General features: G+C 43.7%; 3 protein-coding genes across 3 annotated transcripts; 2 read left to right on the top strand and 1 right to left on the bottom strand.

Annotated features, from left to right (window-relative positions):
• Window positions 1-512: 512 nt before the first annotated feature.
• Window positions 513-1,181, top strand: H1-5 (H1.5 linker histone, cluster member; the record flags this gene model as incomplete). Its single annotated transcript, XM_080917967.1, has 1 exon — window positions 513-1,181. One exon carries the CDS (start codon window positions 513-515, stop codon window positions 1,179-1,181), a length of 669 nt encoding a protein of 222 aa, XP_080774093.1.
• A 20,540-nt stretch (window positions 1,182-21,721) lies between these two features.
• Window positions 21,722-22,102, bottom strand: LOC308421582 (histone H2B type 1-C/E/F/G/I; the record flags this gene model as incomplete). The annotated part of the gene is made up of 1 exon (XM_080917986.1): window positions 21,722-22,102. One exon carries the CDS (start codon window positions 22,100-22,102, stop codon window positions 21,722-21,724), a length of 381 nt encoding a protein of 126 aa, XP_080774112.1.
• A 291-nt stretch (window positions 22,103-22,393) lies between these two features.
• On the top strand, window positions 22,394-22,786 carry LOC308421573 (histone H2A type 1-B; the record flags this gene model as incomplete). The annotated part of the gene is made up of 1 exon (XM_080917978.1): window positions 22,394-22,786. The coding sequence occupies one exon, from the start codon at window positions 22,394-22,396 to the stop codon at window positions 22,784-22,786; it is 393 nt and encodes a 130-aa protein (XP_080774104.1).
• Window positions 22,787-23,064: the final 278 nt, after the last annotated feature.

Here is a 23,064-nt window from a genome sequence, read left to right as displayed (position 1 = left end):
GCAGACACAAGCAAAGTTCTTTTCCAAACCAAAAGAACTAGTGGTTTTACTATTGCAAAAATTGAAGGCGGTATCTCTGTACAAATCCCCTTAAGTAATGTTCTTTGCATACTTCTTGTAAATTTACGGAAACATGCAAGTAACTCTGAGGATGCCCTATGCTTGGAGAAGTTTTATTAAACACTGGAGGAATTTTTAGAAATATCTTTGGTCAGTTGCATGTGATTCGAAAACACACAAACAGGTACGTGTAACCGAAGGCTGTTCTCCTTTGGAACTCCAAACTGCCAATTTCTGTGGCATTATTTTCGGCAGTAAGTAAAAGTTTTGGGACTAACAAACACAAGTTGGGATTGTAACCTTGAGTCGCTGCGGCCACAGGGCGGCGGATTGGCCGCTCCACCAATCACAGCCCAGCACCGCCTTATATAAACCCGGAGCCTGAGCAACGGAGCATTGCAAAATTTTCTCTTCTCTTTAGGTCTCCTTTTATAGCAGCTTTTAGTCTCACCATGTCCGAAACTGCTCCCGCCGAAACTGCTGCTCCGGCTCCTGTAGAGAAGTCTCCCGCCAAGAAGAAAACGACAAAGAAGGCTGGTGCGGCGAAGCGCAAGGCCACTGGCCCCCCACTGTCCGAGCTCATAACTAAGGCTGTTTCTGCCTCCAAGGAGCGCAGCGGCGTGTCCCTGGCCGCGCTCAAGAAGGCGCTGGCTGCTGGTGGCTACGATGTGGAGAAGAACAACAGCCGCATCAAGCTTGGACTCAAGAGTCTGGTGAGCAAGGGCACCCTGGTGCAGACCAAAGGTACCGGCGCCTCTGGTTCTTTCAAGCTTAACAAAAAGGCGGCTTCCGGCGAGGCCAAGCCCAAGACTAAGAAGACTGGGGCTGCTAAGGCCAAGAAGCCCGCAGGTGCCACCCCGAAAAAGCCTAAGAAGGCTGCGGGGGCGAAGAAGACCGTGAAGAAAACTCCAAAGAAAGCGAAGAAGCCTGCGGCGGCTGGAGTAAAGAAAGTTGCCAAGAGCCCTAAGAAGGCTAAGGCTGCTGCCAAGCCTAAAAAGGCTGCAAAGAGCCCAGCCAAGCCCAAGGCGGTGAAGTCTAAGGCATCCAAGCAAGTTAGCAAGCCTAAGACCGCTAAGCCTAAAACAGCTAAGCCTAAGAAGGCCGCTGCTAAAAAGAAGTAGGCTTGCTTGTGACAGCGACAAAGCCCCAAAGGCTCTTTTCAGAGCCACCCAGAGAGCTCCGTGAATGTAGCTGTACACACTTAGAGCTGTTATCTGTTTGTCCCGATTGGGTCAACCACCTGGAACACCAGCTTAACATGTGTCTTATGTTTATAGTTACATGGTGAGACCGTTTAACCCTCGAGTAAAGTGGTTATATTAGTTGCTAGGTAATTCACTGCCCCCGTCGTAACCTGCGGTTACTCCGGTAAGTGTACGTGTGCCATACATAACTGCACACGTTTCTCTGGTGTGAAGGCATTGTTTAGGAGTAGCTGTTACTAGCATGAAGTGAAACTTCCATACCAACTAGTTAGCGCAGGGCGCGAAAAAGATCGTATTCATTGGCTGTATGTCTTAAACCAATGGTACCCTGGATTATTACTAACTTTACATTTGATTGGACATTCGTTAGATGACGTTTACAGATACGCGCTAATCATCGCGAGGTCCTGCGTAAAGGGCAGCCAGGGCGGAGGCCATCCTAATACTGGTCAGGTTTCCTTTTCTTAACAGCTACAGCTGGTGAAAGTCTGGGTCCGACAGGAAGGCTTAGAGGTGACAGCAAGCATAAAGTGAAAGCGCAGCTGCAAGGTATAGATGAAGATCCTGAAGGAGGACACCTCCCCCACCCCCAACTTGGGCGTCTATCCCAAAGTCATGGGCCCACTCGTGTCCAAGTGCACAAAGTCTGCACACATTTCCACTCAAGTCATTTATCCTTTTTGTGGAGCCTTTTTACTCAGTTCTTCCATTGGAAACACAGACACTGAAGTCCCTTGACGAATGGCCCTTTTATTTTAAAGGTATTTTTAATCTAGTAATTGGTGTGACACCTACTACATAGGACGTTTATATTTAACATTTGGTCAGTTCTAAGTGTTAAAGACAGTGTAGCATTTTTCACCTTTAAGGTTAGCTTGTTGCCAACACTGCTAATATGTAACTAGTTTTCACCATCATTTCAGGCTTCTCGGTGAGACAGGTAGGAAGGAATATTCTGAGTCAACAGTTTTTAAGAGAAGTTTTTGTTTCAAGTCTCGGTTTTTATTTTTATTTCTTAAAGAAATATTAAGTGTTGGGAATGCGGTTTTTTCTTGCTCACATCAGGCTTAATTTGTGTGAAATGCCTGAATGCTCTCTAGAAGTTAAATTATAGAGCTAAGACATCCCACAGGCTTAAGGCAGAATTGGCTCCTTGTGAATGCACTATGCTGGTAATTCGAATTTCCCCCCACCTGTTAATCTGTATATCTGGTCTGGATAGAGCAGAGTAGCCTTGCTTATTCCCACAGTCATAGTTTTCTATGAATTTTCTACAACAAAATGGAAGCTTCCATTTTGCCCCCAGGGTTTCATTTGCCTCTTAAATGTTTTGCCCCTTTAAAAAAATAATATTTATAATAATTTTCAGATGATGTCACAGACCAGCACAGGCTGACCAACTGCAGGCAGTTCTGGCTGAGCCTCAGAACTGAGACAGTGTGTGTCTTAATGACACACACCGCCCTGCCTGGTTGTCATTAATCCCACAGGCTTAGGCTTTCCCTTCACCTACAATGCAGATTATTCTCTTTAGAATTAGCTCTGTCTTAGTTTGATATATTTCTGAATGACTTGCCCTCAGCAAATATTTAAAATGCTCTCTAACCCCATCTCAAGGCCTCATTCTTGAGAGAGGTTAAATGACCAGCATAAGTATGTTGGGAATTAAATACCTTAGGTTATCTGTATACATTTTCATATATATTCTAAAGAAACAGAAAACCAGACATGGAGTAGGTAATTGGTAGAATAATATTTTTTTCTTGAGTAACAGTGGCACTTCATAAATCTGCTAGAGAGACAGGAAATAGGGAATGTATGTTGCCTCTGAATTCTTTTTTGTATTGATTTCTCTGTATAGGAATGCTATTTTATTTATTTCTATTTATTTATTTAGTAATTTAAAAGAGAATTCTGAAAAGTTTTGTGATTATATTTGTAAATATTTTATTGCTTTGCCTTCATTATCACTTTCAGTATTTAATTTTTTAATCTGTGTAGCGTCCTCTGTGCAGAACTCAAGTACACTTTGCAGGGAAGCTTTCCTCCACCTTCGGACAGCAGTGACTGGAAGGGCACAGGGATGATGGACAGCACCGGAGGCCGCTGAGTGGTTTGAATACACTTGGCCTAAGATGCAGCACAGAGACCTAGAGCCGAGGATAGAATACACCAGTGATGATAATCTTGGCCAGTCTTGTTAATTATTGTATTTACTTGCAGTTAAAGAAATGGAAACCAATGGGGCTAAATGGTAAACATGTGTGATGGTTTGCATATATTTGGTCCAGGAAGTGGCACTACTAGAAGGTGTGGCCTTGTTGGAGGAAGTGTGTCACTCTGGGGCTGGGCTTGGAGACACTCCTCCTTGCTGCCTGAGGATGCTCAGTCTGTTCCTGGCTTCCTTTGGATGAAGATGTTAAAACTCTTAGTTCTTGCACCATGCCTGCCTGGAGGCTGCCATGCTCTTGTCTTGATGATAATGGACTGACCCTCTAAACCTGTAAGTCAGCCCCAATTAAATGTTGTTCTTATAGAACTTGCCTTGGTCATGGTGTCTGTTCACAGCAATAAAACCCTAACTAAGACACATGGCCATACCAGCTATATCCTGTCTCTGGGTGGTGTGTGTGTGTGTGTGTGTGTGTGTGTGTGTGTGTGTGTTTACAGGCGAAGTAAGAAGGGTGAGACCAGCAAGAGGAAAGGGCTAATTCAGGTGCTGTTTTTTGCTGCTGTCATTGTGCCCTGGGTCCCAGACCAGGAACAGAAAGGTGGGGGCACAAGTGCCAGGGTGACAAGTCTGATCTGCCTTCTCTTAATACCCACGCTTACCTGTATCCCTGCTGCCACCTCTCCCAGTGCTGGCATTTTCTGGTCCTTGCCACAACTATTATGTGGCATTTAGGTCCATACCCACTGCTTTAGTTTTGCTGTATTCCAAAAGAAATTATGAAAGAGAAATTGGTTAAGAGAAATGGATTCATTTATACTTGGGCGCAAATCAGGAAAAGAACCTAGTTCTTTGCCACTGTGCCTTTGGTAATCTAATCTTTTATAGAGATAATGAGATAAGAATACACTGTGAGGAACCATGATAGGTTTACAGGGCCTCTTCTGCAAGTGGGCACCATTGAGTGAGAGGCACAAAGCCCTGGGTGGCCTTCAATTCTAATGAACCCAACTAGGACCACAAAAAAAAAAAAAAAAAAAAAAAAAAAGCTAAATCCTGGCTTCTCTAGTGATGAACCAATGGGTTTGGAGGGACAGAGAGGAACATCTAGAGCAGGGAAAGGCTAGACAATCTCCGCCATCATGTTCAGTTTCCTTGTCTACCCTCTGCCACTGGGGTTGGGGGTGCTTTGATAAGGTGGTGTGATCTCCATGACATGCGTTCCTAGGTGACACTTCCAACACACTTCTTGTGTGTTGCAGTATGGGAAACACTCAGCTTTCAGTTCCTTCAGGGCTGAGGTAAGCCTGTTGCTAAGTTGTGCTGTAGAAGGTGTGTAGGACACTGTGAGCTCTGGGAGGAAAGACTTAGACACAGGAGACAGTAAACCAGAGGATGGCGACACAACAGGGAGAGAAGTGGAGGCAGAATATGAGACAAAGGAAATGGGGCAACTCAGGGTTTTCTGATTGGGTCAGGAGAGGGCCCTGCTTCTGTGAAACCTACAGAATTGTAGACACTCCTTTCTGCTTCTTTGGGGACTGATTGCACAGCAGGACCTGTTCTTCAGTTGTTCTGGTATCAACCCATGTGTCAACATTTCTTAAAATTTGTGGAGCTGAGGTAAACTGAGTTTGGCATCTCTGGGTCTCTGGACTGAAGGACTTAAGAAGATCCAGAAAGGGACACATAACAACTGGAACCTTGACAGAATCATTCTGCAATAACAGAGAAATGCAGACGCCTTCTCCTGACTCTTCTCACTAGACTATAATGCCCATCATATCTGCCCTTAGGTTTCAGACAGCATTTAAAATGTGTTGTGCAGTAATGAAATTGGGAACCATTCTTACCCATAAAGATAATTATAGAAAACCTCAGGGTGGGTCAGGTTCAACTGCTGCATGGTACTAGAATGCCAGAGAAAGGGAGCGGGGACAGAGAACCACAGCTTTCTCGCATCTGGACGACCCTCTTGAGGGCAATGAGAAGCTGCCTGCCTTTCTACTTCAAAGCCTTGGATAGGCGAACTGTGCATTTGTCAGACTTGGAACTTCTGGCCTGCATTACTGGAAAGTTCTTAAAGTGCAGCACAGACCTTTGTTATTTTTATGACCCGGGAGTCAAGCTCTTTTTATCTTGACCTCTAAGTCATGTCCAAAATAGGTGTTTTGACTCCAGCCATTATATCTGCATTCAAAGACAAACATATTATAAAAAATGAACAGAACAATATTGCTCCTGTTATATGGGGCTGGAGAGAGATGGCTCAGTAGTTTAGAGCAGATGCTGCTCTTGCAGAGGACCCAAATTCCATTTACCATATTCACATAAGCCAGCAAACACATCTGTAACTCCAGCTCCAGGGGGAATCTGATGACTCTGGCTGTCAAGGATGTACACACATGTGTTCATACACACACACACACACACACACACATTTAATTGTAACATGAAATTTTTGAAAGATTTTTTTATTTTTTATTTTTTATACTTGTTTCTGCCAGCCTGTATGTGAACCATCTGCATGTAGTACCTGTGGAAGCCAGAAGGGGGAGGCAGATCCTCCAAAACTGGAGTTCAGTTGGTTGTGAGCCACTCTGTAGATCCTGGGAACTGAAACCAGGGTCTTACATAAAATCATCAAGTGCTCTTAACTATGAAGGCAGCTCTCCAGCCCCAAGTGCTTTTTTAAAATATAGTTTCTGGGACCCTAACTCATGGCTGGAATTCAGTCACACTAAATACCTCATGTGTCTGCAAGACCAGGAAATGCTGAACTTCCGTGTGAATTTTCCAGGGAGAACAAAGACTGAGATCCGACAACTCCACTCATGATCAAGACTAAGGGCTTGGAGTGTAAGCAGTGTAGAAGAAGAGAAAAGCCAAGTGAGAAAACGAGAGCATGGTCTACTGCTCTAGATATGAAGCCCCTGGGTGAGCTGCTGTAGACTCCTCCTCCTGCCTTTAGAGACACTTGGGTAAGCAACCCATAGCCTATGGACTCTAAGCGCCTCACCTCTTCCAGCCACAGCTGAGGTTACTGTGAGCCTGGGGATCAGAACTGGCCAGCTCGGTTTCACATGAGACATCAGTGAGTTTGTGGTGGTTAGGTAAATGGTCATAGTGAAGAACAGTGGATGGGTAAGAGGTGAGGGGGTCATGACTGGAGAGAAGAGCGTGTACATGGTTTGGCAATGGATGGACTGGACACCGTCACGGATGAATGGGCTGGGTTGCAGGGTGGTGGGTAGATGACAGATGGTACTGCTGTTTGGGTTTGGTGTGATTGGCTTACAGTTGTTCCTGTGCTGGGAATTCGCTCCCTGGTATGGTTGGATGGGAGGCAGTGCTGATGTCTAACATGGACCTTTTGGGAAGCTCATAGGTCACTGTGGACGGTGATCTTGGAAGTGATGAAAGTAGTTGTGGAAGGCTCTAAGCTAACTCTGAAGGAAGGCTTTCATAGAAGAGAGGCCACCTTCCACTGCCTCTCCTGTTTGAAGAAGTGATTTTTTCCCCCCAAGGGGACCTCAGTCATTTATAATTGGGCCTTCATTATCTTTAGACTTTTAGTATCCAATGCTATAAGCCAGTCAAACGTCTTTCCTTTATAATCGCCTGCCTCAGGTATTTTATTGCAGTTGATAAACACTGACCAAAAGCAATGGGAATACAAGTCAGTGTGAGCAGTATGGGAGCTGTTATGGGAGCCAAGTGACCACGTTCACAGAGTAGAGCCTTCTTGGTCGAATTTCTACTTCCTGTTTTCCCGTTCTCTCCAGGACTGGCCTCAAACCTTACATGCTAGAGTTCACAAAACCTGTGCCACCATGTAGGGTGCCTAAGGAGACCCTGCCTTGCAACTGCTTATTTCTGTCTCAGCCATTGTCACTTTCTGCTTATTCCTGCAGCATCCTCCTTAGTCTCAGACTCAGCTGCAGGATATGACCGTGTGATTCCACTGCTGACTTGTGACCATGACTCTAAGGACATGCTCAGTAAATGTTGGGATGGGAAATATAAAAGTTAGAAATGACGGGAGATAGTGACACAAAGAGAAAAGAGCTTACCACCAGTAGTGGTTTTCAGTGTCAGACGTCCCCCATTGTCACGGGCATTCAAATACTTGTCCTCTGTTGCTGATACTCTTTGGAGAGGTTTAGAAAGTGAGGCCTTGCTGGAAAAGTTGTCACTGGGAGCCAGGTCTGAGAGCCTAAGGCCTAACCCCGCTTACAGTTTGCTCCTAGTTTCATTCTTGTGGTTAATATATGAGGTCACAACGTCCAGCTTTCAACTCCACATGCCATGCGTGGTTCTTGCCATTATAGACTGTAACCCTGTGGGATGGTAAGCCAAAATAAACTGTCTTCTCTAAGTTGAGTTCATTTTGGTGTCCTATCACAGCAGAAGGAAAGAAACTAATTATTCGTTTGCTTTCTAAAACAAGATTTATTCTTTCTCTCTCTCTGTGTGTTTGTCTGTCTGTCTCTGTCTGTGTGTATGTGTATATGTGCTTGTGAGTGGAAAAATTGGGGTCTGCTCCCCTGGTTCTGGCAACTGAAATTGGGTCCTGCCAAGTATACTATTTCTGCCTCAGTCTCCTGAATGGTGGGAGTAGAGGTATGTGGCACCATGCCCAGTTCCATTATTATGAATTTATTTAATTATTTGTTGTATACTAATTTACAATGAAGAAAAAACTTACTCTTACAGTCCTTCCCCATATCTTGGCCATATTCTGTGTTAACATTTTGAGGTAAAAAATATGTTGAGTTTACATCATTTCATAGTGTTCTGGTCTGAATAACATGATAATTAAATTTTCTCTTTGTGGTGCTTTGAAGGAGAATGGCTCCCATAGCTTCATATATTTGAGTGTTTGGTCCTTATTTGATGGAACTGTTCTGGAAGGATTAGGAGATGTGGCCTTGGAGGGGGTGTGTCAGTATGAGTGGGATTTGAGAAATCCTATTTTCTCTCTCTCTCTCTCTCTCTCTCTCTCTCTCTCTCTCTCTGTGTGTGTGTGTGTGTGTCCATCTCTCTCTTTTCTCTCTCTGTGTGTGTTTCTGTCCGCCTCTCTCTCTCTGTATCTGTCTCTCTCTCCTGCATGTGTGTCTGTCTCTCTCCGTCGCTCTCCCCGCCCCCTTGTTGATCAGATGTGAGCGAGCTCTCAGCTTCTCTGGGGTGCTGCTCATCTTCCTGCCGCTCTGCTCCCCATCATTCTGGTCATGGACTCATCTCTGAAACTGACAGCAGGCCTCCAGGTAAACACTTTGTATTTGTCTTGATTGTGTCTCTCCACAGCAATAGAACAGTGACTTGAACTCAGAGTGATCCACCTCCCTCTGTCTGTTGGCTGCAGGGATTAAAGTCATGTGCCACTCTGCTGGGCTTTGTCACGACTTTGCTGTGAAAAAGAAATATACTTTTAATTAGTAAGCTATAGGCAATCACTTATATTTTAGGTACTTAGTCATAGAACATATGTGATCTAATAGAGCAAGAAGGGTCTTGGCATCAAGTGACAGCTAATGCTCCTGCACAAAATAAGAAAGTCAGGATACTATCAAACATTATTGATTCATAGACTTTTAAAACACATACACATAGTGAAAATGTCATAATTCTGTAATTTAGAAATGATAGTATCAGGGCACATGGTGGTACAGGCCTATATCTCCTGTGCTGAGTTTGAGATTGAGGCTAGTCTGGGTTACATGGCTAGCTAGGTTCAGGTTATTCTGTATATGTGGAGGAGGAAGGGGGAGGATGGAGGAGAAGAAGGGCACCACAAGAGCTGTTCTGCAGATAAACTGACAGCTCGCAGTTGTGGTCAGACCTACTCATCTCGCCTCTCCCTAAAGGTGCAAATTAAGGTGGAGACGCAGACCTATGACAATTCCAAACTCTTTATTCTGAGAGCTGGCCCATCTCATCCATCTGTGCCTGAGGCTGTAGTGTGCTTGTTCCCCGATACCCTCCTTGATCTGTGTTTTAATTTGATTTAATAGACAGCTGTTCGGTCATCTAACCATTTAGTGCCTCCAGCCGAGCTCTGTTTAAAGGACGCCAGGGAACTTTAAATGCCTGATTGTGGTTCCTGTTTGTGTTCAGAGAGACTGCATTTGGAGTCACCTAGGGATCCTGGTGTGTGTCTGAGTTTGGGTTTCTAGCATTTGACTGAGGAGGAAAGCGATATTTGGGATGTGGCTTGTAGCAACCCGAGCTTGGTCTGGATAAAAATAAAAACAAGCAAACCAGGTGAATGCCAGTACACATCTTTCTGCTCCTGGTGTGTGGATGCAGTCTGACAGCTACTTCGTGGGAACTGGGACCCAGGAGGGGGTGAGGGAGGTAGAACCACAAACCCAGGAAGCAGACTCTGGAGACCAGCATTGAGGCACAGATCTATTCTATTTCAAAACAGCAAGCTATTTATTTATTTATTTATTTACTAACAGCCTTTGGACAACTGGGGAATCAACATGAGCTCTGGAGTAGCCAAACAACCCACTGGCACTATGGGGGTGTGCCAGGTTGCCAGCACCCCAGAGGACTTCCATAAAGACGGGGGTGGGGTGGGTGGCTAGCGGTGGTGGGAAAGCAGACCCCATAATATCCTGGGACCGTTCTGAGGTTCCACTAGTTTACTAGGCACGTCTCTTTTGTGTCACGCAGTTTGCCAGAGGACACAGGTACGTTTACTATTATGGTGATACGGAAGCCTTCCTAGTTGTCTTCTGAGCCTCATCCAGGTTTGACAGCACACAGACTCTGAACACTGTGTTTGGTATTGATACTTTAGTGGTTGAAGTCTGGGTCACAGCAAGGTGGACGTGGCCGTCCATTCTCAATGTGATGATTAAGGAGGCCTGTTGTGGAGAACAGGAGGGAAAGGAGGTTTGTTCGCTGTGGTCACACGTGGAAGAGGAACGAATGAGGAGTTCTAGCGACCTTTTCATTTCTCTGCCCTAAGTCTTAAACAGAGGGAAAGGGTGTGTGTCTAAGTATGCAGTACTATCAAAAATGTGTTCCACCCAACACTGGGCTCGTAACTGTCTTGGCTGCCATTATTTATTCTGCAAGGTGGCAGATATGTTGTTTAAACTATTTAAAACCTCATCTGAGGAGCCAAGTTTCTTCTCCAGCATTTTAACCTTTCCTTTCCCCATCTAGAGATTCCTGGGGTGGGAGGGCAGTTTTAATTAGGAATGGGTTTCTCATAGTTTCAATAGCCTGAGGTCTCAAGGCAAGTCTTGAGTGTTTCTGCCAGGGTGGTTAGTAGGCCACCTCTGCTCTGCTGGCCTGTCCCTCTTCAAACAAGGAGCTCTCCTTAAGTTGTGATTGTTTGGAATTTCATCACAGCAACACGAAAACTTGCTAACTGCCACCATTCAGTTTGCTAAGTAACATGAGGAACCTGGAAGAGTCATCTTTTATCAAAAGAATCTGCAGGAAATGAGGAAAAAGAAGAGAGGCCTTTCAGTCAGGCCAGGGAAAGACCTGGGTAAAGGCTCTCAGAAGCTAGAGGGGCACGGCACGCTTAAGGCACCTCCAGGGCTCCTGCGTGAGAGAGGATACAGATGGACAGATTTAGGACAGGAGACATAGCACACAAAACCCAAGAAGTTGTTGTAAGGGTTCATTAAGTCTTGAAACAGTGTCTTAGTCAGGGTTTGGATATCTGAACAAAATATGACCAAAAAGCAAGTTGGGGAGGAAAGGGTTTATTTGACTTACACTTTTCATCACTAAAAAAATGTCAGGACAGGAACTCACACAAGGCAGGAACTTGGAGCCAGGAGCTGATGCAGAGGCCATGGAGGAATGTGGCTTACTGGATTGCTTTCTCAACCTGCTTTCTTATAGAACCCAGGTCTACCAGCCCAGGGATGGCACCACCCGCAATGGGCTGGGCCGGGGATGGCTCCACCCACAATGGGCTGGGCCCTCCCCACTTGATCACTAGTTCAGAAAATGCCTTACAGCTGGATCTCATGGAGGCATTTCCTCAACTGAGGATCCTTTCTCTGTGACAACTCCAGCTTGTGTCAAGTTGACACAGAACCAGCCAGTACAGGAACAGATGATCTTATTGGAAGATTTTATAAGGTTTCATGGAGCTGCAGGGCAGGAGGAGGAGCAGGAGGAGGAGGAGCAGCAGGAGGAGGAGCAGGAGCAGGCTCAGCCTATGGAAGCTGTGTTAGAATTCTCTAAAGGAACAGACGTCTTAGAACCTCTTCATGCAAGTTCTACACATCAAATACTGTGAAGAAACCAAGAGAAATTAAACTGTTTGATAATCCAAGTACCTCCTGGGACTCAAGATTCTTAGTCAAGGCATCTTAAGAGTGTAGACTATGGAGGATGTTTTAAAACTGCCATTTTACTCTAAATCTGGGCCTACGAGCCTTGTAACTAGCTTCTCTCAGAATTTTACTTCTTTTCCTCCTGCTAAAGAAAAATATAAGAATACCTCCCAGAATGCCACCTGAAAGAAAAGAACCAGAAAGCAAAGGTAAATCAGTCTGCTCCGAGGGAATCACGACTTTCAGCATCAAAACTAAAAGAAATGTGAAATTCCCCATTCATTCAAAATCAAGATGCACAATTGCTCAATGCCGTACTTAACAGATGTGAAGTATGTGCAAAAATATGAAACCTTTCCACTGTTTTTTAAACAATCTAGACACATTGCTACTTGCTCCACCAGAATGGAAGTCCAGATCTTAATTACAAAATATGCAACCAGGTTTTAAAAGCTTTTAACAGGCAGGTAATTGTTTTGGTATATATTAAATTGATGGCTTAACCTTTTATCGGCTCCCGCAGTCTCACTTCGAGGATGCTGCTCTAGTGCGGAGCTGAGCACATACATTCGGGCCCCACACCGCTTGGACTCCAGGCCTCTTAAGAACTCAGGCACTGTTCACTCCACCGCCCCTGTTGTTTCTGTCCCGGGTGGATACAACTGCCCAGGCATGTTCCATTTCTCCATTGCCCCACACAAATATGACTCTAAAGCCCGGTAGATTATCAAACAGGTTTATATATTAACTTCTCAATCTACAAACCCTCTACACAATAAACTTACATCCAATGGACAAAGACACAAACTGCCCTTAGAAACTCGTAGATATAATAACAAACTTATGAAGGTAGAGATACGCCAAGAGAAACATGCATGTCTAACTCCATCCTGTCTCTGCCTCCACTTCCGCTCCACGATCTTTGCTGCCCATTTCTCTTCTATCCAATTATATATCGTCTTAACATCAATCCACAGGCAATTATGGGGAATCCTTCTGTTGAAAACTAGTACATAGATTTATTAAAAGATCAAATTAAAGGATTAGGTGTTAAGGTTAAACACTTTGCATCTACAGTGTTATTTCAGCAAATACATGTGGAAAGGTGGTTCTCAGTTTATAACACATGGGACTAAGTTTTGAAAGCCTTTAAACAGGCTCTAGAAAGATGGCATTTTCATACCTGTTTGGCCTCTTTGCTCAGTTTTCCCCAGGATTTAAACCCATCACAAACTAAATAAGTAGAAATGGATAATAGAAATAATCAGACAAACACTTAAATGGTTTGAAGAAGAGAAAGGTATTAATGAGGATTATAGGTTTGCTGCTGACGCCTTACTTCTCAACCTTCCCTTCCCTTCCAAAAATGCCAAGAGTCTCTTCTGAGCAAAAGAATATAAATATGCATCAGTTTAAGGATAGGGCCACAACTGTGAACCAGTCAATTATTCAATATTTAATATAGAAATAGATAACAAATTTGTAAGTTCTGAATCAGATGAAGTAGTAGCATCTAAAAGTCAAAATAAAGGATTATGAAAATTGAACAATTAGCTCATAATATGCACATTTCTGTGATAAATAAGGACTGTAATGTAAGACCTTCTTATAGTCCTTATTAAAAAATGATCAGTAGAAAGAAGTCCTTCAGCCCGAGATATGAACACCTTTTCTGTAACTGTGACTCAAATTACCCCAAACTCAGTATCTTCAAGGACAAATACACTATAGTCATCCTCTATTAACTTATGAAATTTTTAGAGATTTTAAACAGGAAATAGTTACTATGGAATACATTTCACTTATGGAAAAGGAATTTTACAAGGACTCACCCCTAATGTCTTAGTCAGGATTTCTATTTCTGCACAAAACATCATGACCAAGAAGTGAGTTGGGGAGGAAAGGGTTTATTCAGCTTACACTTCCACATTGCTGTTCATCACCAAAGGAAGTCAGAACTGGAACTCAAGCAGGTCAGGAATCAGGAGCTGATGCATAGACCATGGAGGGATGTCACTTACTGGCTTTCTTCCCCTGGCTTGCTCAGCCTGCTTTCTTATAGAACCCAGATCTACCAGCCCAGGGATGGCACCACCCACAGTGGGCTGGGCCCTCCCCCCTTGATCATTAGTTGAGAAAATGCCTTACAGCTGGATCTCATGGAGGCATTTCCTCAGCTGAGGCTCCTTTCTCTGTGAAAACTGCAGCTTGTGTCAAGTTGACACAAAACCAGCCAGTACACCTAATTACTGCTTAATCCCATATGGCTGGGAGGTTTTAATAAGAGCCATTCTAGAAGTCAGTGCTATTTACAATTCTAAACACAGTGACAAAAGCTCATAATTTAGGTGGAGAAAAGTCAAGAAGATAATGTTACTACCACTGTAGATCAAATAAGGGACACCCTGTTGACTTTTGGGTAGGCAATTCTGTGTCCCTGATGCCTTTCATTGTCAGTATTCTGGGCTGGGTGAGGGTCCTGCCATTGTTTGTCTGATTATTATTGTTTGTATTTTCTCCCCAATTTTTTTTATTGGAAATTCTCTGCATTTATATTTCAGATGCTATCTATTTTCCACAATCCTATCTCCTCCCCCCACATTGCCTCCATGAAGGTGCTCCCTTTCCCAACCACTCTTTCCCACCTCAGCACCTTGGCGTTTCCCTATGCTTGAAAAATGAGCCTTCGCTGGACTAATGGCCTCTCCTCCCACTGATGTCAGAAAATGCTATCTTCTGCTGCATATGCACCTCGGGCCATGGGTCTTTCCATGTGAACTCATTGGTTGGTGTTTTAGTTCCTGAGAGTGGGTTTGGTTAGTTGATGATATTGTTCTTCCCATGGGATTGCAGACCCTTTCAGCTCCTTCAGTCCTTTCTCTACCTCCTCCACTGGGGTCCTTGTGTTCAGTCTGATGGCTAGCTGCATGCATACTCCTGGAAATACACCCCATATGTGCCCAATAAACCCAAGCACTATTGCTGATGCCAAGTAGTGCTTACTGGCAAGAACCTGATATGGTTGCCTCCTCAGAGGCTCTGCCAGAGCCGTACTGATACAGAGGAGGATGCTTGCAACTGTTTGTATTTGTTAAGGTGAAGTGAATCCCATTTGGGACTCCCTTAAAATGTAGCTGTGTTGTCCTGTATTTGTCTGTATAAGTTCTGTTGTAGGTCTTTCTCCCAGCTCTCTCGTGGGGCTTGCTCAGTCTCTGTCCCTCTAGTCGGCTTGCTCAATCAAGTCTACTGTTTACGTCCCACAAAATTGCATCTCTGATCCTTCTTTGTTGTCTCTTTGTACTGGCTCCTCCTTCTGGTCAGTTGATTCAGTGTTGCAGGGATTCAGATGTATTTTGGGTATGGATAATATTGTTTTATGCTGTTCTACTTTATTAAAAAGTTGACTCTGAAGTTGGGTTATGCCTCACCCTCTCCAGACCTAAGCATGCTTGTTTAAAATGTTTTCTCAAATCTCTGTCCTGGGTCAAAAGGCCATTTGATTCTGGGACAGAGTCAAAACACAACAAAACATCAGAACAGCCTGGAAAAACACACTCTGTGCTTTATCACTTGGGAGGCAGAGGCAGATAGATCTCTGAGTTCCAGGCTAGCGTAATCTACAGAGTGAGTTCCAGGATAGCTACACAGGGAAAGCCTGTCTCAAAAACCAAAACCAAGCCAATGCAAAACAAATCCATAGACTATTCTCAATAGATGAAAGCATAATATAAATCTCATTTGTTGCCATTTTGAGGACCAGGCCTGATTTCAAAATTGGCAGTAAGGCCCCAGCTTCAGGAACAGACCTAAAATCCAGAACAAGATCATAAGACCCTCTCCCAAGGAACAGCCTGGGGACAACCACAAAGATGGGGAAATAACTTCTCTCAGAATGGCATATCTGAGCTGAGCAGCCCTATTTTTTTTCACATGGTTGAACATTCATGACATAGGAATGTAGACCACTGATCACCTGTGACCTCCCAGCACTCACCAATGAAATTTCAGTTTACCTAATCCTTATAGAAAGGTCCCCCATTTCCTTGTAAGAAGGTCTTTGTGCTTTTGTCTGGGGTTTCCATTTAAAGAATGGTTGTGTTGTTGGACCTGCGTGGCCCAATGATCGGGTGTCCACTCCCACAGAGATACAGAGCCTGTGAACAATGCAATAGGCAAGAGGTTTAATACGTCCAGTGCACTGGGGTCGTTCTGCAAGCAGGACAGAGATGACCCCGAGGATTTAAAGTACACAATTTTATACAGTTCTGAGGGCAGATTTCAGTGACAGCATGGGGTGGTGGTGTCTCATTGGTGGGTTACAGCGACCCTTGGATTCATTGGATGAGGGGGTTTAGGCTGATGATGATGATGGTGCTTTTCCATGAGACCTTGTGGCTGTCAACCAGTAAATTCTGTCCTTGTTTTTTTTTTTTTTTCTCAAAACTGGGTGTTTTGAGAAAGTCTCAGAGCAGGGACAACTTAACCTTGCTAAGAGCCTCACGACATTCTTGGGTGTTTGGAAAGTCCCAGGGAGGGGGAGGGCAACTGCAACTTGTCCCTAGGTGGCCTGGCCAAGAGCCATACAGAATAAGGGTCCATGATTCACTGAAGAATGACACCCCTTTCTCAAATAGTAAACACAAAGAGTGTTTATTTTTCAGAAGTCCATCATGTTGGGATCTCCCATTACCCAGATACCCCCTGACACCCCCAAAGTGAGATCACAGACCTGATTTAAAGTAACTTTGGGGAATCCTGAGGTAGGTGGGCTTTGTCATATTCTATCCCTAAGAAGATTCCATTACCAGGCTTTGGGGCTGGCTGGAAACTGCTGACCCATTGCCCTTGTTTCTGGACATGTGGTGGGGCATTTTCTAACTAGCTGCCTGAAGCCCAGGTCTTTCTCATGAGTTGCCTCTCCCATTCCCCGGGAATGCTGGTTGCTTCTGCAGAGTACATGCTCTTTGTTTTTGGATACTGAGTCTGGAGTTTTCCTTCAGCGATTTTCAGGCCCTTACACAGAAATTACCTTTGCTTATCTCATACTCTTGGCTTTAACTCTCTAAAACATTTTTAAATATAAACGTACCTTAGGGTTTGTAAGTTTGCTGTGCAGAGTTTAAAATGTCTGTAAAAGCAATAACAAAAAGTTAACTTAAAACTTATTAGCCCCATTAAATCCTCTGCTTTTTATTGTATCTTTTAATTTAAACTATGAAGGCAACAACAGGATCTTTGGAAAATTAATGAAAATTAACAAATAGCTTTAAGTGATTACATACAAAAAACTAACCATCTGACAAGGACCAGCCTTGGCTTGGAGAGGGGTTCTGAGAGAAGTGGTGTTTGGGAGCAGGGAACCAAGGGACTCACGTCAAGTCGTGGGTCCAAGCTGACAGCCCAGGACCAATTTCCAGCCTGCTTCCCCACTATTCTGCTTTCTCTCTCTCTGATCTGCTTTTTTCTGCAGACCTCCAGACAGTCCCATCTTTTTATTCCTCTGGACACAGTTCTCCAAATGGTTCTTTTTGCTATTCTAAAAACTTTCTCTAGATAGCTCCACTCCAGCAGAGTTTTGGTCTAGCCTTTCGTTTATTTTACAATTCAGTCCAATCATTTACTCCAGGTTTCCTTTTGATTATCCTAGGAATCTGCATCCCTTGACCCCAGGCCCTTGATTCTTAGGAGACTGCAAACTCACACTTCTTTTAACATTGCAAAAGAATTCAGAAATCTGACTGCCTCTGTTCAGCACTGAGGTTGTGAGCTAGCTGGGTGAGTCCCCATCCTGAAATTGCCATTTCTACCACATCTGGGCCTAACCCTGTTGTGTCCCAGCCTAACCTTGAATTCAGGAATCTGCCTGCCTTTGTATCTTTCTAACAAGCTGGCATTTGTTCCTTAGATCTGTGAAGCTCCTTACACAATCCATATCAAATCCTTACATTTTTGTATAGTTGAGAAATTATACATTTTCAACCTCATGTTTTTAGAGTTCTTTTCCACAGCCTTAAGGACTGTCATGAAGATCCCATTTTGCTAAGACATTAGCCCCAGCTTTGCCTCCTGGTTCATTAATGTTAACAGAGAGGACATTCCTTGGAGGAATGTGAAAATATGTACATTATTATATAAACAAGCTTTATTTCCATGACAGCCATCGACTTTCTTAGATGTCCACATTTGATGGCCCTGTCCCAGGGGCAGGAACTTTGTCATTTTATTCCTACCTAGGCCATGCCAGATCCAGGAATAATCATTATTCAAACAGAACTATATTTAGTTTTTAAAATTAAGATGTTATTATTGGTCTTATCATTAAGCATGAACCTTTTGATTCAACAGTGTATATACTTTAAATGCTTTATAAATTGAAGGTGATACATTTGAAAATTTTGGATATTCTTATGAAAAAAAAGATATTTCTAAAGTATTTACAAACCCCATCCTTTTGTGTGCAAAAGACCAAATTTCCAGCCTTAAATTGTGAAATCAGTTAAACATTTCATAGGCCTTGATTGCCTTCTGGTAATAATGTTCTGGTAATATCAAGTGAGACATAGCAATTGGATATAATCTACATTACATTTTTGAAGTTGCAATATATCCATAATTCTATAGATACATTTTCAGCATTTCAATGGACTACTGCATTATGTAATGAAAAGGCTTCATCAGTTATATTACATTGAAAAGAAGCTTTTAATCTTATGAGTATTCCTTAACAAAATGAAATGGTGAATGTTAGAGTTTATATTTCACAGAATCTTAAAGAATTTTTACAACATTGGAATATTAAAAATATTATGAGTATCCCTTAGGACTCCCAAAGACAGGCCAGCATTGAAACTTCTAACAGAACATTAAAGGTGATGTTAAACAAAAGGGGAAAGATGGCCCGTAATTCTAGAAACATCATATTAGAGTCTTATTTACTTTAAAACTTTTAAATTGTAAAAATGATGATTTTATTTTATGCTTGCTAAAATTCAACTGTTACTGGAGAAAGTGTTGAGGGTGATATATTACAACCTGTTTAGTGTAATGAGAAAGAATTTTATAAAAGGAAAACAATAATGTTATAATGGGGAAAGGGGATGTTTATGTTTTCACAGATTCAAGTGACCATTGTTTTCGAGGAAGGCAGATGAAATTGAGAAATACACATGGGACCAGTTTGTCCCTGACTTGCCTTCTCAACAAATGGCTTATCTGACTTTGGGCCAGACATCTAATACAATTGTGAAACCACTACCTTCCATAGTGGATTGCACGTTTCCTTCCTGGGGGCAGTTGAAAAAATTAGCCAGTGCAGGAGAAAAGATGGTTCATAATCTGGAATGAAGTGAAGCTCTCCTCTCTGTGCTGGAGAAGGCCGTCCAGGAAGGCCACTCACTCTGATGTCTCTGAATTCTAGGACCCTAGGACACTAGAGGTTCTTTATTTCCCAATGAAGAGTATTTGAATTTGAATTCATCATGTGAAACATGGATAGAAATAATTCATATCTGTAGTGGACATGAGGTTCACTGTTTGAAAAATATATCTAGGGATGATTATTATTTGAATTGAGACAAAAACCAAAGGGAAGAACCTGTTCATGTTAGTAGCTGAAGGGTTCCATGGAGATATAACTACCTTTCATTCCACCTCATTTCCCCCTTGCCACACTCCTGTTGTCTGTCTCAGAGTAAAGTGAACGGTCACCCTAGGAACAAAGTAGAGGACCAGGGATGCAAAGTTCTTATCACAGCTTCATCGACTGAAGGCTTGTAGGTGTTGCTCACACCAAACAGAAAGGCAAAGAATTATGATAGTTCCGTAATAAGACCAACATCACCCACCCATAGTCACGGGTATGAGGGGTTAATATGACACGGGGGTGGGGTGTCCCCTCCCCCTGCTCATATGGAATGAGGAGCTACTCAAGAATGTCTTTGGAACTTAGGAAATTTAGGATTGGCATTGTATAACGTTTGGGCCCTGTAAGTGGAATGTAAGGAAAAAGACTATTCACAATGAGACTGTTCTCTTTTATATAAAGGATGTGTCAGTACAGCATGTGTTCCTCGTCCTTGTTTGTTCATGACGGGAGAACCGACTTGAATCAGTTTGAGAAAAACATGTGCCTTGTTTCAGTTGTTTTTAAAAACATTCATCTTGTTAATTTGAGCTCCCAGAGAACTCCGAGCGTAGACTGGTGTCTGGCTGGCGTACCGGTGGAAAAAACGCGGCGAGCGTCTCCCCCTATACCTATGCTTTATCCTATATTGGATCAAATGAAAAAGGACTGTTGTCCACGTGCGGAGAATGACCACCATCACTGCCACGGCTCCCACGGCTGGCGCATCCCGCATGGACCGTATATTCAAAGGCTTCATTCTGACTCAGAACTTCTGAAACATGCGAAGGCGTATAGATAACATACTGTCAGCCGAAATCACTGACTACAGTCTCGATGATGTTAGGTCACCAAATTTTTAGTTTGCAAAAACAATTGCCATTTAGATGTGACTGGAATGTGGTTCAGTTGTTTCTCCTGTGCATTGGAATGAGACCTTATTCCCATTATAGTTTGTTACCTTATGAACGGTTTGTTTTGGATTAGAGCTGTAACAGTGCACTGTGGTGAAGAATAATAGACTTTTATTCTTTATTCTTCCCACATAAGCTGAATCCTTTGATCAACTCAACCCTGACGTTTCACACATAACTTTAGCCCAAACCTGTATCCATGAGCCTTGTGACTGGCCTCTATCAGCATTTTCTCTTCCTCCTCCGACTAACAGAAAATAATAATAGAGAAAATAGGTACTCAAGTGTTTTCTTTATACAGAGTGTAACGAAGCTGAGACGTTTTACACAGGTTCTTTCCCTCTATTGTATATATACTATCATATAGTATCTGACAACAAAGATGACATAGAAAACACGTGAGCGAGCGTGCGTGCGCGCGCGCGCGCGCACACACACACACAGCAAATTATGTCAAGACATCCAAGAGCAAATTTCTGTTTCCAAAGAGATTTCAGAGGCTCTGAAGTGTCACTCAAGTTGTCTCTGTGAACTATGTTTACATTTTCATTTACCAATATTATTAAAGTTTGTAATCACACACGTTTCTACATGAAGTTCAAAACTAATTCGGCTTAGATTTTATTAAATGCTATTGTATGTGAATCCGCTGAAATATAGCCCTGAAATTAATTTATTTCAGCCATTTCCTTCTGTGTACGGCATGCATTGTTAATTTACCCCTATTAATTAATTAAAAAATAAAGATACATATAGTTACTTCTAGTTTGTCTGAAAGGCCATGTCCTTTAATCAAGCAATTAATCCAAACCTATCTCCTGCTGCCTGTGTACTCAGAATATGAGAACAGCTGGGAGTCACTAGAATACACTTAATCACATAAAAATATACCACCAAAAAACTGAGCAAAATAAACTCCTTGTGGAAGCATGTTCATGAAGATTCCAGGAAAATTTAAAATGTTTCACCTAAGCTATTGCATATTTAAACTGAAAAACTCATTTTGACAATCCAGCATAAGAATGGGGAAACAGCAGGCAAAGGCCGCACTTTTCCTTGTTATGTTTGTTCTAAGTACCAGAAACGGTTGACACTGAGCATGAAAGGACCAAGAATGGCAGGGAAACATTCCACTACCTCTGGTGCTTAAATTTTGAAACTGCCCGCGCAGCACCGTGATTGGCTAATGAACCCACTAATAGAACACTAAGGGGCACAAACTTTCGGTTTTAGTAAGTTAAAACAAAAGACTGCCTACATAACACTGCACATAGAAACGAAGTTAACAGGTGCTGTTTGAATACTAGTGCCTCAAGGTGTCTTTCACTGAGCCTCTCCAACTAACACTTTTCCCTTAAGAGTTTGCAAAGTGCCAGTTCCTTTCAGCAAAGTGAGTGGCTCTGAAAAGAGCCTTTGGGTTCGGTGTGAGTTACACGAACTCACTTGGAGCTGGTGTACTTGGTGACCGCCTTGGTGCCCTCGGACACCGCGTGCTTGGCCAGCTCCCCGGGCAGCAGCAGGCGCACGGCCGTCTGGATCTCCCGGGACGTGATGGTCGAGCGCTTGTTGTAATGCGCCAGGCGCGACGCCTCGCCCGCGATGCGCTCGAAGATGTCGTTCACGAACGAGTTCATGATGCCCATGGCCTTGGACGAGATGCCCGTGTCAGGGTGCACTTGCTTCAGCACCTTGTACACGTACACCGAGTAGCTCTCCTTGCGGCTGCGCTTGCGCTTCTTGCCGTCCTTCTTCTGGGCCTTGGTCACGGCCTTCTTGGAGCCCTTCTTCGGGGCGGGAGCGGACTTGGCGGGCTCAGGCATGGTGAGTTAGGAAAGAGGAATCTCAAGCAAGAAACACTGAACAGTAGTGTCTGGGCACTGGAGCGCTTTTTAAACAAACTTGTGCCTTTGGTTAGCGCGAATTAGCCATCGTCATCCACTAAGTACCCAATCATAGCAAGGGGTTTTCAAAGCAACTGTGTTATTGGTCTAAGTGAAATGTTTCAATGTAACCAATGAAATTGCTACTTTTCCACTCCCTGGGTTGAGTATAAATGTTGCGAGTGTCCGTTTCTCACTTATCTCTGAGAAGGTTCTATTCGCACAACTACCATGTCTGGACGCGGTAAGCAGGGCGGCAAGGCTCGCGCCAAGGCCAAGACCCGCTCGTCCCGGGCCGGCCTGCAGTTCCCCGTGGGCCGCGTGCACCGGCTGCTCCGCAAGGGCAACTACTCGGAGCGCGTGGGCGCCGGCGCCCCGGTGTACCTGGCGGCCGTGCTGGAGTACCTGACGGCCGAGATCCTGGAGCTGGCGGGCAACGCGGCCCGCGACAACAAGAAGACGCGCATCATCCCGCGCCACCTGCAGCTGGCCATCCGCAACGACGAGGAGCTCAACAAGCTGCTGGGCCGCGTCACCATCGCGCAGGGCGGCGTCCTGCCCAACATCCAGGCCGTGCTGCTGCCCAAGAAGACCGAGAGCCACCACAAGGCCAAGGGCAAATAAGTCTTAACGAGCTCATCTGAGAACAAAGGCTCTTTTCAGAGCCACCTCCATACACACTTGGAGGAGCTGTGCTGCTTAGAATGGTAGTTGGGCTGATGGGTGCAACACTGTATAAGAGGACACTCAGGTCAACCGAGCCCTGGTTTATTCCTCCAAGGAACTGGCCAATTTAATCGCACGTTACCTATAATACAGTACAAACTTATTGGCCTGAAAGTACTAATGTCTTGTTAGCTTTTAATGTTTCAGGCCAGGAAGTTTATACTAAGCATTGTGTA

The sequence above is a fragment of the Micromys minutus genome, assembly GCF_963924665.1.
Source record: "Micromys minutus genome assembly, chromosome: 6".
NCBI lineage: Eukaryota > Metazoa > Chordata > Mammalia > Rodentia > Muridae > Micromys > Micromys minutus.
The sequence above is the reverse complement of the archived record's forward strand: the minus strand, read 5'-3'. Positions and strand labels throughout refer to the sequence as shown.